At 40.6% G+C, this 15,477-nt stretch overlaps 1 protein-coding gene across 2 annotated transcripts in view; it reads right to left on the minus strand.

Moving 5' to 3' along the window:
• SLC25A13 (solute carrier family 25 member 13) overlaps positions 1-15,477 on the minus strand; it is a 182,941-nt gene that overhangs the window by 133,131 nt on the left and 34,333 nt on the right. For both annotated transcript variants that reach the window (XM_023518825.1, XM_003782693.3), the window contains exon 3: positions 11,594-11,736. In XM_023518825.1, the coding sequence (XP_023374593.1) occupies positions 11,594-11,736 (143 nt within the window). The remainder of the gene's footprint in view (positions 1-11,593; positions 11,737-15,477) is intronic.

Consider the following 15,477-nt stretch of genomic DNA (forward strand, 5'->3'; position numbering starts at 1 on the left):
CAAGGTGGGGGGAGATGAGCTCAGGTAGCGACTCAAATCAACTGCTCAAGTGCTTTTCCTTAAACAACCATGATGCTACAGTAAATAGAGGTTCTTTACACATATTTACCATTTAGTCACTCAGAATGTTCAAATCATGGGACTCAAGAGCAAGATTTAATAAAAATCAACAATTCCATTGTTTCTTCAAGGACGTTCAGAAGCAGAATTAGCATGATGATGATGATGATGAAGAATACACATACTGTTTGGCTGGCATGTGTTTTATTCCATGTTCAAGCTGCTATTAACAAAATGCCTTTGACTTGGTAATTTATAAACAACAGAAAATTTTTGCTCACAATTCTAGAGGTTGGGAAGTCCAAGGCTCTCGGTTCCACATGGCACCTTGTTGCTGAGTCCTACCATGGAGAAAGGGTGGAACAAGACTCCCTCAAGTCTCTTTCATACAGGCACTAACTGCATTCATGAGGGCAGAGCCCTGGAGATCTGATCACCTCCAAAAGTCTCACCTCTTAAATACCATCACCATACTGATTAGTTTTCAACATGAATTCTGGGAGAACATTAACATTCAGACAATACTTTATATGGTGTTACGACATCAGCAGTTTTACCTCCATTGGGTAAACATCAGCTCAAATATCAACACAGTGCTTTTATTATTATGTAGTTTTGACTTCCTAGACTCCTAGAAAGTTCTCAGAGACCTCCAGGGGTCTTCTGACCACACACTGAAGATAGCTGTTCTAGGCGAACTCTCTATGTTCTTAGGAGAAGCCAACTCCCTGGACAGTGTCCCAGGATGTCTTCTTTGTCCTTCCTACCTTGTCAGTTTTCTCTGCTCTCCCCTGAGTCTTCCCTATCAGCACACATCGTGTTATCTACCTGCCTACCAGAAACCCTCCTTCCACCTTCTCTTCCCCTCTGGTTATGACCCTATTTCTCACTTTCCCTTTTCAGCACAATGCTCCAAAAGAGGACTTGGAATATTGAGGAGAAGAAGGGGGAAGAGGAGGAGGACGGCTATCTGTACATATGAATGAGAAGTGAAATCAGTACCTAGTCATTAATCAGCCCGTTCCGGAATTAAAAAGAAAAATAAAACCAAGCACCTGACATTCCTAAAGATTTTCTAATACATCAGCAACATAATACAAACCTTTTTAAAAATTCTTTTTAATTTACCCGTCGTAGACAGTGTCTAGCCACCACATTGCACGAACCCCCCTAGGATTTCAGACATCCAATATTAACACGAAGTGAGTAATGCAAAAAGAAAGGGGGTTAATCAGACATCTTGAGAGAAAGAAAAAAATATCACTGATGCAATGAGAGCTGTTAATGAGGCTTTTTGTTTTGGTAGATTAATTTGGGAGTCTGATGACTAAGAAGAAAATTTAAGCTTCTCAGGTGACTGCTGTTGATTATTATCAAGTTTTTTTTTATAATTAAAAAGATGCCTTTGCTTAATTCTATGGTTTATGAATTTCAGGTGTTCATTTGAAATCTGTGTCCACCCCAGTAGTGTACAAAACTTTTCTCGTGAGCAAACTGGAAGGCCTTGTCCTACTGATTCAGGATTACGCCTGACAGATGAGGAGCACTGCGGGCTGTGCACTGCTGATGTTTAAATACATTACCCTAATACTCTTTAAGCATTGCCAATTGTAAACCTCATTAACTCCCAGCATGGGGCCAAGGCCTGGATTTCATCGCGACAGCCTCACAAAGTGAAAACAGGTATATAAAAATGATTTTATAATCAACATTTATTATATCCTCCTTCACCTTGGGAAGTATTTAAAAGGCCGTATTTTTTTTCCTCATAAGGATAAACAGTGAAGATGGAAAAGGCAGAGAGCACATCGTCTTCATATAGCCCACACATGTTAAAACCCTCGATTTCTTTTTTATCTTCTCCTCTTTGACACCCTTATTCCTCATGCATCAAAACGGGAACTGTCCCAGGACTGATTCTCTTTACGCTGAACAGGAAGGAATTATTTGCGGATGCTGATTATATTGCTATCATTCTGATTCAACACAAATAGGGGCTGACAAGGCGATGTGTTGGACTTGTCAGGCCATCACTAACAAATTGGAATGTATGACATTCTCTTTTTCAAAAGAAGAGCCAATGTTTGTTCTTACATGGAGTGCAAAGAGGTTCCATACTTGAGATGGAAAACATATGTGGTAAATTCCTGTGTGATCCTTGTAGCCAATTAGGTCCCCAAGCCACCCAGTGCCCACATGACAGGTCCATGCCCGTAACAGGCAGCAAGCCAGGCACTCAACACCTCCAGCTCATTCTGGGTCCCAGTACGTAGTCTCCCCAAGTGAGAATGTCAGTCAAAAGTGAAAACAGACTCTTTGAACTCAGCTCCCTCTATCAAGGCAGCAGTTAATAACAAAAACAAATGGAAATGTTTTTAGAAAGCTCACAGGGACCCATATAATAGTAATTTTCACCTTGCTCTTCATATAGAAGCTGTGTGAACAAAGTACAAAAATCACTCTTAGATGATGTACAAAGCTTCATCCCCATTTTAAATGAAAATAATAATCACAACCAAATCTAAAAGACACAGTTGCTACATAGTTTAATATCAGTAAAAGGGTCTGAGCCCTGAGAAGCTTCAGAGACCCTCTGCTTCATCAGATTCTGAAACAAGATTCACCAAACACAAGGGTTCTAGCTCCAAGCACCTAAAGTTCTCCTCATCTCCCTTAAGGAACTTCACATATTGACTAAGCTCATCATTAAACAGAGAAAAATGGTGGAATGCAGGGAATCTAAACACAACAGAGAATCTTAGCAGTGAATACGCTGTCACAAGGACAAATCATACGAATTCTCTAATTGAAATTAGCCTCTGATGGCTTTCTGTCACTCTTAAGTCTCAACATGGTCTGAGCACAACCCACTTCTCCCATCCCCGTGTCCTGCTCTTCCAAGCTTCAGACATGACAGTCTCTGTTTCAAAATGCAGGGCCACTGCCTGCGCTGTTCCCACTGTGTTCCAACTCTGTCCTCTGTACCGCCCCATGCCTCCAACTCCTGTAGGTCAGATGTCACTCACGGAGTCATCCCTAACCTCTGTCGGAACAAAGTCACGTCACATCTCTCTCTCTCAGCAGTATCACATCAACTCACATTTTTTTGAGGTTCACTGATGAACACATCCTCTGTTTGGTTAAATTAGAAGTTCCAAGAGGAGCAAGCCTTTTGTTTTCTTCATCCACCAAGGAATTCTCAATACACACAATAACAGTGCCAGGCACAGAAACAAAGTTCTCAGATACCTGCTGAGCAGCTGACTGGACAGTGCCCAGCAAGAAGCTCTGGCATGAAAGGCCGACGAGGCACCACCTCATGAGTCACTCAGTTACAAGCATGAGTGCTCCCGAAAACAAGATCCCTTTGCAAACAAGATGGAAGTGCGGAGACCACCGAGTTCATGCAGCACAGAGTGCTTACCTCCCCTTCCGACAGTCCAGCCCAAACCTACACATCACAGATATTTTCAGGAAAGTACCGTGCCCTCGCAGAAACAGCGTGCAACAGGGGTCTCTGCCTGGATCAAGGCAAAACCGTCACAGGACAAAGGCTTTTTCCTAGATCAGGCTTGTCCTTGACCAAAGAAAATTATTTACAACTATAGGCTTTTTAATTTCCCAAAGAAAATGTAAGCTATGTAAACAAAGTACAAAAATCATACTTAGATGATGTACAAAGCTTCACCCCCACTTTAAATGAAAATAATAATCACAACCCAAACTGAAAGACACAGTTGCTACCTGAGTATATTCATTCCTTGGTCTGCTGTAACAAATTACAACAAAGAGTTGAAATCGGTATGTGGAAGAGATATCTGCACCCCTACATTCACTGCAGCCAAGATACCGATTCAACCAAAGTGCTTATCAACAGATGGATAAAGAAGATGTGGTGTATACATATAAAACGGAAGACTATTCAGTCTTTGTTTTTTTTGAGACAGAGTCTCACTTGTCACCCTTAATAGAGTGCTGTGGTGTCACAGCTCACAGCAAGCTCAAACTCTTGGGCTCAAGCAATTCTCGTGTGTCAGCCTCCTACATAGTTGGGACTACAGGCACCCGCCACAACACCCGGCTAATTTTAGAGATGGAGGGTCTCATTCTTTCTCAGGCTGGTCTCAAACCTGTGAGCTCAGGCAATCCGCTTGCTTTGTCCTCCCAGAGTGCATAGGCATGAACCACCACTCCTGGCCCCTGAGTACTATTTACTCCAGGGATCCTCAAACTTTATAAACAGGGGGCCAGTTCACTGTCCCTCAGACCGCTGGAGGGCCAGACTGCGGGCCTCAGGACGAGTCGGCTGCTAAGCAGGAAAGGCAGTGGTGGCAAAAACCCCTGGTGGGCCGGATAAATGTCCTCGGTGGGCTGCATGTGGCCTCCGGGCCGTAGTTTGAGGATGCCTGATTTAGTCTTTAAAAAGAAGAAAATTTTGCTTTGCATGATGGCTCACACCTGTAATCCTAGCACTCTCAGAGGCAGAAGCAGGTGGACTGCTTGAGCTCAGGCGTTTAAGACCAGCCTAAGTAAGAGCAAGACCTCTGTCTCTATTAAAAATAGAAAAATTAGCTGGGTGTGGTGGTACACATTTGTAGTCTCAGCTACCAGGGAAGCTGAGGCAAGAGGATCACTTGAGCCCAGGGTGATGCAGTAAGACTGTCTCAAAAAAAAAAAGAAGACGACGACAAAAATTCATCATTTTCAACAACATGGATGAACCTGGAGAATATTATGCTACGTGAAATAAGCCAGCAAGACAGAAAGACAAGTTCTGTATCATCTCATTACATGTGAAATCTAAAAAAGTCAAACTCATAGGAATAGATTGTAGAATGGTGGTAACCAGAGGCTGGGGATTTGGGAGAGAAGGATGGGGGAGATATTGGGGCTGTGCTGGTCAAAAGTACAAAATTTTAGTTAGATGACAGGAATAGATTCAACATAGTAAACTATTATACAATATACTGACTATAGTAATATATTATACACTTGAAAATAGCTAAGAAAGATTTTTTCTGTTTTCACCACAAAAAAGTATGTGAGGTAATCAATGTGTTAATTAGCTTGATTCAGCCATTCCACCCTGGATACATACTTCAAAATAATCACATTGCACATCATAAATATATATAATTTTAGCTCATTGCAAAATATAAATAAATAGGACAAATTAACACAAACTGTGTACCTTAACACGGCAGATATTTATTCCACCATAGTTGACAGTTCTAGAGACTGCAGGTCCACATCGAGGTGTCGTAAGGCCACAGATTCTGTGGGGAGACTCTAGGGCAGAATCCTTCACCTGTTCCAGCTTCTGCTGCTTCCAGGCATCCCTCAGCCTGTGATCACACAGATCTCTGCCTCTGTGGTCACACTGCCTCCTCTTCCTCTTCCCTGGGTGTATGTCAAATTTCCCTCTGCTTCTTCCACTTAGGATGAAATTTAGAGCCCTCCCACACAACCCAGAGTAGACCCTGCATTTTGATGTAAAACTCTACACGCCTTCACCTCCCAGTCCTTTCCCTGGCTTTGGACCCACGGCATTTGTCGGATCTCATCAGTCACAAATCATCTTCCCAAAGTGACTACTGTTCCTTGAAAAAAAAAGTTACTTTATATGGAAAAATAAATTATGTAGCCACAAATTCCAAGGATGAGGACTTGGTATCTTTGGGCGGCCATTATTGAGCCTGCTATAGTAACACAGAATTTGAACTACAGCTTCGATTCCTGAACTTTCACAGAAGAAAGGGATAAATGCTTCTTCGTACCTTTACCTAATTGTAGTCAACAAAGTAAGGTCTAAGGAAGTAATTACACAGGCCAGATACGGGACGGGACTCAACCTTATTAGACTGGAAATACTAAAATACACAGAAGCTGATTCTTGGACTCAAGGAACCACAGGTAGTCGATCAGTCCCTACCTAAAAATGAGCATTTCAATTAACTGTGACACCTGAGTCAGCACAGCCAAAATTGTCTTTAAGTCCTAAAGTTATCAATCTGCAAATAGTTTTTCAAGTATTTATAAGGTAATATACCAAAATCCCTCTGGCCAGTCAGGTAACATCCCAAAAGAGCCCATCCAAAGGAAAAGAGCCCAGCCAGCAGCACTTTCCCACAGTGCAGTGTGTGTGTTGCACTTCCTGGGCCAACATACGGCTTCAGCCACATAATTCTTTTCAAGAAACAGTAGTTGGTTTGGGAAGATGATCTGTGGCTGGTGAAATGTGACAACTGTTATATGTCCAAAGAAAGGGAAAAGATGGGGAAATGAAGGCATGCACAGTTTTACTTTGAGAACAGACGCGTGCATACACGCATTTGTGAAGTAAATACTGAGAAGCCATGTCAGGGGTAGGGTTAGGGGAAACGGCACGGGAACATCTCCTGGGCCTCAGGACTCAGGTAGGACTAGGCTCAAATGCTGGTCCTGTGCTATGCTCGTGGCTGGGTAAGCTCAGAATCTCAGATGAGTTCTTCAACCCGCTCACTTTAGAAGGAATTATCCTAATATATACGGTGAGTCATAACATTGGTATCATTAGACCCATGGATCCCTCTCTTCTAAGGTCTAAGGAAGTAATTAAACAGAAGGGGAAAATGTCATCACGTGAAGATACTGACTCCAGTATTAGCCACAGTAGAAAACAATAAACTAAAAGAATTCCATAAGGGTGTGAGTTCACAGAGTGTGGTACATTAGTTTGACAGAAAATGATGATAGCCATTTAACATTTAATCTGAACAGCATACGGAAACATGAAATGTATTCTAAAAGGTGAAAAATGTATTTCAGAAATATATTCCAGAAGATTATAGAAGTATTTGATGGGAGAGGTTGGCTAATGGATACAAAGTTACAGCTGGATGGGAAGAGTAAGTGCTAGTCTTCCCTAGCACTGCTGGGTGAACATGGTTAACAATAATTTAGCATGTATTTTCAAAAAGCTGGAAGAAAAGATTTTGAATAGGCACAACAAAGAAATAATAAATGTTCAAGATGATAGATACGCTAAGGACCCTGAATTGATCAATACACACTGTACACACGTTCACACAGCAAAATAACATCTTATAGTCCGTAAGTATGTGCGATTGTTATGTATCAACTACAAAAACAAGGGAAAAAATAAATCAGATGTTCACTGGTTTTGCAACTAAAAAAAAAAAAAGTTATATGGCAAAGGATAAAGGCCATCAAATATTTTCCCTGTCACAGTAAAACACTGAGATTTAAGGAAATACAAAATCTAAAAGAAAATGTCAAACTGAAGAGGATTGTGAGATTATGAGAAGAGGAACCTTGGAACACTGAAAAGGCCAACAACATTGGAACCAGACTGGCCTTAGCCGAAAATTGCAAGTCTCAAGAGCTTCAGTTATCTCATCTACAAAACCAGGAAAACAAAGCCAACCTTTGAAATTTATTATAAGTTTCTGAAAAAAACATATAAATGATGTCATATGTGTAAAATATGTGTTATATTGCTGGGACCTAATAAATTCAAAGCTACATTTTTTTGAAATTATGTGTTTAATAAAATAAATGCCTGTGTGTTAATGGAAAAGGGAAATAACACAGGAGGCGAAGTACATCAAAAGTGATCTACTGGCTCAGCGCCTATAGCTCAACCAGCTAAGGCGCCAGCCACGTACGCCTAAGGTGGCGGGTTCGAATCCCCAGCCCGGACCGTCAAACAACAATGACGGCTGCAACCAAAAAATAGCCGGGCGTTGTGGCGGGCGTCTGTGGTCCCAGCTACTTGGGAGGCGGAGGCAGGAGACTCGCTTGAGCCCAGGAGTTGGAGGTTGCTGTGAGCTGTAATGCCACGGCACTCTACCCAGGGGGACAGCTTGAGGCTCTGTCTCAAAAAAAAAAAAAAGTGATCTACTTATATCAGTGTCATGCCCATAAATGTTAATGTATTTAGGAAATTTTTACTTAGATATAAAATTTAAGAAAATAAACAAAAATACAAGAAAAATCCTGTAATACATAATTTTTAGAGAAATGTCATTATGAGCTTTTTATTTCATTAAACTATATATTTCCCAGCTCTTTTATAACTGAAAAGTCACAGAGACAGTAATGTCCTAGTAATAATAAGTCAGTGCCCAGAGTTTGTTTCTAACCACCATTCCCCAATAAAAATACTCAGAGCTTCTTAGGAAAAAAAAAGTGATTTCCCGGTCAGAGGCAGCAACACTCCAAAATGAACCTGGAACATCTTATTTGTTGAAAGCCAGGTGCACTCAAAGGTAGAGGGCAAGAAGCCAGTTGAAGGATCCTCACTGACCGGATCAGGATAATCTGAGTATCTAAGAAAACAACAGTAATGGATATAATACCTTAAATTAAAAATCAATAAATCCGTGAATTTAGATTGATATAAAAGATTCAGAGAGAAAGAAAAGGGGATAGAGGGAGGAACTCCTGTCTTTACCAAAGAATGCCAGGCATACATACTATATAAAAGAATGAGAAAATTTAAAAATCTGGCTAGGCAAGGTGGCTCATGCCTGTAATCCTGACCCTCTGGGAGGTCAAGGTAGGTGGACTGCTTGAGCTCAGGAGTTCAAGACCAGCCTGAGCAAGAATGAGACCCTGTTTCTACTAAAAACAGAAAAAACTAGCTGAGCGTTGTGATGGGTGCCTGTTGTCCGAGCTACTTAAGAGGCTGAGGCAAGAAGATTGCTTGAGCCCAAGAGTTTGAGGTTGCTGTGAACTATGCTGCCATGGCACTCTACCCAGGGTGGCAGAATGGGACTTTGTCTCCAAAAAAAAAAAAAAACCCCACAAAAATTAGCTGGGCATCATGGCAGGCAACTGTAGATCCAGTGACTCAGGAGGCTGAGGCAGAAGAATCACTTGAGTCCAGGCTACGGTTATGGTGAGGTTCTGTACCCTATCCCCAACAACGGAGTGACTGTCTCAAAAAAGGAAAAAGGAAAAATCACCACTTCTTAAACATTAAAATAGTAACTGCTTCAGGAAAGAACCATCATGGATGCTAAAACCACTGGGTAAAAAGTTGCTAGGAAAGTAAGATATCCACGTGATCTCAAAGTATTACCCCACAAATTATCTACTAATTACATAACAATAAAAAAGGCCACGTTTGGGATGGAAATGTCTGGTGGACACTACCAACACCCAGAGATCAAACTCAGCATCTTCAATGCTGGGACAACATGGCCTTCTGAGGAGACACACGAGGTAATACGGGAAATCTCCTAACCTGCATGCAAGAATGTATCCTGAATCAAATCACGAGGAAACAATCAGACAAGTCCAGAATGTGTGACCTCCAACAAAACACGTAGGCTATATTTTAAACGTCAATATGATGAAAAACAAGAAAATGGAAGGCTATATGCTAGGTTACAACAAAACCTAACAACTAAATATGCTACAAGAAGCTTTACTAGATCCTAGATCAAAAAACAAAGTAAAGAAACAAGAAAATGCAACGAGATGTGGACATGATAGGATATTGACAAGATTATTAATTCTCCTAAGTATTATGGTAATGGAATGGTAGTTATGTACCAGAATGTTCTAAGTCTTAAATGAAGATAAATGCTAAAATATCCTGATGCCTACAATTTTTACTTATATTGGCCAGGCCAAAAAAAAAAAAAAAAAAAAAAACATGAACATATGTGTTTATGTGAAAAAAATGTGTAAAAACACAGCACAATAATGGTAAACATGTTAAGATTTAGTCAATTTGGATGAAGACTCTGGAATAGACTGTGTGTTCACTGTATCCTCTGATTTTTTTCTATAATTCTAAATTTACCAAGTTAGAAAAAAATGGATCTCAAACACTGAGTCAGATAATTCATGTTCCCTGTGACTTGGTCACACGTCCTCTGAACCATAAGCCACTACAGGCGGCAACAAAGCAACCAAATTTTCTGCAGAAAAATGTTTGCTGGAATAAATCTATGTTCTATACAGCTTTAGCGTCAACGGACTAGGATGAAATTAGCCCCAGCCCCTCCTTGCACCACCCCAGGGACCCTTTGTGAAGAAAGCAAGGTTTATTCATACATTACACTTTCCTACCAAGTAAATAATCCCATTTGGGGGTGAGGATAGGAAACAAAGTCAACAAGGTTTAAAAACAAAAACAAACAAAATGAACTTCCATCACAGGAACAAAGAGAGAAGGCTTAATCCAACAATCCTCCAGGATACTGCAGCTAGTTTGTCTGCCCAATCCTTTCCTGCTCCCTCCCAATCTTCAAGGCCTTCATTTTATAGGAGGCTATTTCCATAAAAAATGAGGTGACAGGTGCATAAATAGGAAAAGTGAAAGGCTGCTGAAAATGAGCAAGTTTTACACGGCTCTCGTCTCAAACCACTGCAAACGGGGGACTTGGACACATGAAGAGTCCACCATATGGAGAAAGCTCAAAGCTACAGAACTTCACTGCCGAATGGCAGGTAACTGCATCCGTCCAGACGGTGTTGGCATGCCGCAGAAGGCTGGGCCTCCTTCAGGTTACAGAGAGAAGGCTAGTTCTCATAGATTACACTGGGCTTCCTAGTAGACAATAGTGTTTGTATTAGTAAGAGTTTGAAGCCTAAAACTCTGTGCTTAATGGTAAAAGCCAATTGCAAGAAGACTAATAGAGAAAAAGAAAATTCAATCACATTTTGCAAAGCGTCTTATTTAATCCTACATAGTGGCGTCTCTCCTCCAGCTTTTGTAGAATGCCTTTCTTGGGGATTTGGAATCATCATATTATTCTGTCTGCTAGATCCGTATCATTTAACCCTAAGTGACATTTTTTAAAGGTGAGTAGTTGAGCAGAAATAAAGATTATAGAAAAGTTAAGTCCATAAATTACACTGTATGTTTAATCACAATTTTATAGGTGCTCTGGAAAATATCAAATGTGTACAAATGCTCTTGTGTATCTTCACAACACTCCACATCAATTACAATAGTAGTTCTCTGAAACTATAGTAAAAAAACACATATATAGAGCTGGGCCCAGTGAATGGCTCATAACTGTAATCCCAGAACTCTGTAAGGTTGATGTGTGAGGATCACTTAAGCCCAAGAGTTCAAGACCATCCTGGAGCCTATAAGGAGATCAGGCCTCTGTAAAAAATTTTGAAAATTAGCTGGGCACAGCGGCACATACTCATAGCCCTAGCTACTCAGGAGGCTGGAGCATAGAGGACTGCTTGAGCCCAAGCCTTGAAGGTTACAATGACATATGATCACGCCATTGGAGTCCAGCCTGGGCAACAGAACAAGATCCCACCTCTACAAAGTAAAATGTATAAAATACATATAGTATATAGAGCCCCTACCTGTGAAATGACCATTAAAGGAAATGCTACGGGTATTATTTCTAAAACAATATATTAACATTAATAGGTACCAAAAATGCTCTTAAGGGATGGGAAGCTATTATAGATATTTAATGACTTCCTGATCATTAAAGCAAAACAAATTTTTCAAACAAAAAAAATTAAATATCGTAATGGAAAAGAAACATACCCATCTTTGGTCTGATCCACCACTCCACTTAAAAGTTCCACCGTCTTTGGATTAGGCTGGCTTTCTCCAAAAATGTTCAAATATCGAGTGACAAAGTCATTGGGAGACATGAAAAACTCACCATTTTTTTCAATGCTTGCATACTGTTAAAAAATTAAAAAGAGGAATTACATTGTATATATTTGATTCTCAAAAATATACTCATATAATCATGGGATCAAAATGTGAAAAAGCTGAAAACATTCAAACGATAAAATATCAGATATGATAATGTACTCCTCACAAGGACCGTTATCTCCCATTATGTCAAAAACACCTTAAGTTTGTCAAGTCTTATGTTTTTACCAGTGCTTCTCAACTGGGAGCAATTTTTCCCCACAGGGGACATTTGGCAACGTCTAGTGACAATTCCGATTGCTGTAACATGAGAGCAAGGTACTACTGACTTCCAGTGGGTCGAGGTCAGGGATGTTGCTAAACATTCTACCCCTGACAACGGAGTTATCTATTCAACCCAAAAAGTGAACCGTGCTGAGGTCAAGAAATGCTGGTTTATAGAAATTCAGAGACAAATTACGTACTCTTCTTTAGCAAAGACATACATCTTTTTTAAAAAGTGGAATTAATTATGAAGTGACAGAGGAAAATAACTTAATGATTTTGTGGGCATCAGTGATACAAGCGAAGCTGGAAAGTGAACTGTAACTGCGTGGCTTCCTGGGAATTTCACGGAAGCAGACGGTGAATACAGCACTAGTAGGTGCCCGGTGCCCTCTAGAGCACTGTTGTCCAGAAATGGCCAATATGAATCAGGTGGCATGCGATGGTTCTTCCCGGGTCTCGCTTGACTTTAGTGTGACACGTTCTTTCTCATCTAAGTGGGCACCCACTGATGACTGTTCCACACAGCTCCCAAGGGCTGATATGCAGAGAGACAACACAGCAGTCGTGTGGTGTCCTTATGCAGCAAGGCTATGCAGCTACGGGAACAGCCTGGCTAGGACAAGAACCATAGTAGGAGCCACAGTGAGGGGGGGTGAGCTTCCAGGCAGCATCTCCTCTCCCTCTGTCAGCCATGGGGGCCTGGGCTGTGCCTCTTACCACCTGAATGGCCTCAGATAAGTAACTAAACCTTTCAGTGCCTCTAGTTCCTCATCTGTAAAATCAGTAGAACATTATCAGCTTCATAAGACTGATGCTAGAAATAAATAAGGTAATCACATAATATACTTAGCACAATGTCCCAGACACAGTAAGTACTTTATAGGCTGGGCATGGTGGCTCACGCCTGTAATCCTAACACTGTGGGAGGCCAACCTGGGTGTACTGCTTGCGCTCAAGACCATGTGTTCAAGGTTGCTTATACTGTTCAAGACCAGCCTGAGCTAGAGAGAGACCCTGTCTCTACTAAAAAAAATAGAAAAACTAGCTGGGTGTAGTGGGCATTTGCCTGTAGTCCCAGCAACGTGGGAGGCTGAGGCAAGAGGATTGCTCAAGCCTAAGCATTTGAGGTTGCTGTGAGCTATGATGATACCGGGGCACCGTACCCAGAGTGACAGAGTGAGATTCTTCCTCAAAAAAAAAAAAAAAAAAGAAAAGAAAAGAAAAGAAAAAAAGAAAACAGTACGTACTTTATAAATGTTCTATAGTGTTGTTTTTCAATTAACATTTTCTAGTACAATTCAAGAGAAAGGCTCAGAGACAGCCAAGCAGTTCTACTATACTTCAATTAACATTTAATTTAGCTTTGAGGACACATACAAGAAAGAATTATATTTTGATTTTCTTCAGGAAAAATAAGCCTGAAATATAAAGGAAATGTCACTGCTAATTACAGCAATCCTATAGCTCAGAGTTATACCTGCGTTTGCTTATGACAGTGAATAATTAATGTACTTTAAGATATAATTTAAATTTTCTCCTACTAGTAAACATTTAGATTTTTCCAGTTTTTGGTACTTTTTAAAATAAGGATAAGGTAGTGAGCTTTGTATATAACATTTGTCCAAGTTCCTGGCAATTTTCAGGCCAGACACCTAATTCTAGCACTCTGGGAGGCTGAGGCAGGAGGATCACGTGAGCCCAGGAGTTGAGGTTGCTATGAGCTATGATGGCACCATTGCACTCTAGCCAGGGTGATAGAGTAACACACTGTCTCAAGAACAAAAACACCAAATTCCCGGCAATTTTTGAAGGCTAGAGTCCAGGAAGAGAAATTGTTGAGTGAAGGGAGAGGAAGCTCAAGGCTCTTGGTACTTATTATCACACTGCTCTCCAGAAAGGACTGCACTAATTTACACTCTCACCAACAGTGTACAGGCAGCCCTTTCCCCTCCTTGGTCTATCACATTTGTTGCAAATTTTCCAGTTTGATACTTTTATATAATTGAGTCTGTAGATTTTTTTTCCTCCTTTGCAATTTCCTCTGTTACTTTTCAAAGCTTAGAAACTAATCTTTTCTTATCTCAAAACTAAATATCCACCCAGTTTCTCTTAACTTTTTTTTGAGGCAGTCTCTCTTTTTTGCCCTGGTAGAGTGCTGCAACATCACAGCTCACAGCAACCTCAAACTCTTGGGCTCAAATGATTCTCTTTCCTCAGCCTCCTGAGTAGCTAGAACTACAGGTGCCCATCCTACTATTTACCTTTAAGTTTTAGTATATCAGCAATTTATTTTGGGGGGTAATCTGAGGGAAGGATACTCCAGCTTTAATTTTTCCCATTTAACATCTTGGTTGTTCCAGACTACAAATCAAATCATTCTCCTTCCCCCAGTCGTGAGGATGCCATGTTTATCACACACTAAATTGGCTATGGTCACCAGTGAAAGGCTGGGCAAGCCAGCTCCATCTCCAGCACTGGCCCCAATGAGTTGGCAGTGGTTTCCTGGGGCCAGCATCTATCCTGAGACTTCTGAACACTCCTGAACGTGCCCGATGCACTGACAGCTGGCCATCACTGCAGCAGGAAGTGTTTCAGGACTAGCCTTTGCAGCTGACCTGTCTACGCTTCCAAGATTACATGCAGCCTAATTGCTCCAACTAGAGGGAAAACTGTGTCAGAACAGAATTTTCTCCTGTCTTTTTCACTACTGTATCCTCAAATTCCCAGACTGGTCACTGGCATATGGTGAAACATGTCAATAAATATTTTTCAAATAAATGAAAGGTTAAAAAAAAATTGTTGTGTTACTTTACTGTTGGAAGTTTTCTTGGCCACAATCACTCTTTGATTTTCCCCAAATGACCTATATAGAATCCTCGTCAAGTTGCCGTTCCTAAAAAAAAATTCCATTGAAGGGCGGCGCCTGTGGCTCAAAGGAGTAGGGCGCCGGTCCCATATGCCTGGTTCAAATCTAGCCCTAGCCAAAAACAGAAAGAAAAAAAAAATTCCATTGAAAATGCAAAATAAAACTATGATGCAATATAATGACTCCCCGTAAGATAATGAAAAAGAATAAAAAGTGTTTGCAAAACTGTGGAGCAAATGTTCCTCTCACACCCTGGAGGTACGAGACTAAATGGATAAACCATTCTAGAAAAATGCTGGGCAGTCTCTGCTATAACCGAACTTATACTGAACTACAAATACGGCAATTTCAATCACAGGTGTATCTCCAAAAGAAATTTCTGTGTGGGTACACCAAAAATATACTACAATGACCATAGCATCATTATTTGTAATACAAAAAAATAAAACAAAACAAGACAAATAAACCTAAAGTACAAATGCAAAGAACAGAATACATCCAATAACTGGACTGGGGTGTATTCACACAATGGAATATAACATAGCAATGAGAAAATAACAATAAAGAATTATACAAAAAAAAAAAACTCCAATGAAACACGACAACATAGATTAATCTTATAAATCAAGCAAAA

This window comes from Otolemur garnettii, unplaced genomic scaffold (assembly GCF_000181295.1).
Source record: "Otolemur garnettii isolate 467f Iridium unplaced genomic scaffold, OtoGar3 scaffold00005, whole genome shotgun sequence".
Taxonomy (NCBI): Eukaryota; Metazoa; Chordata; class Mammalia; order Primates; family Galagidae; genus Otolemur; species Otolemur garnettii.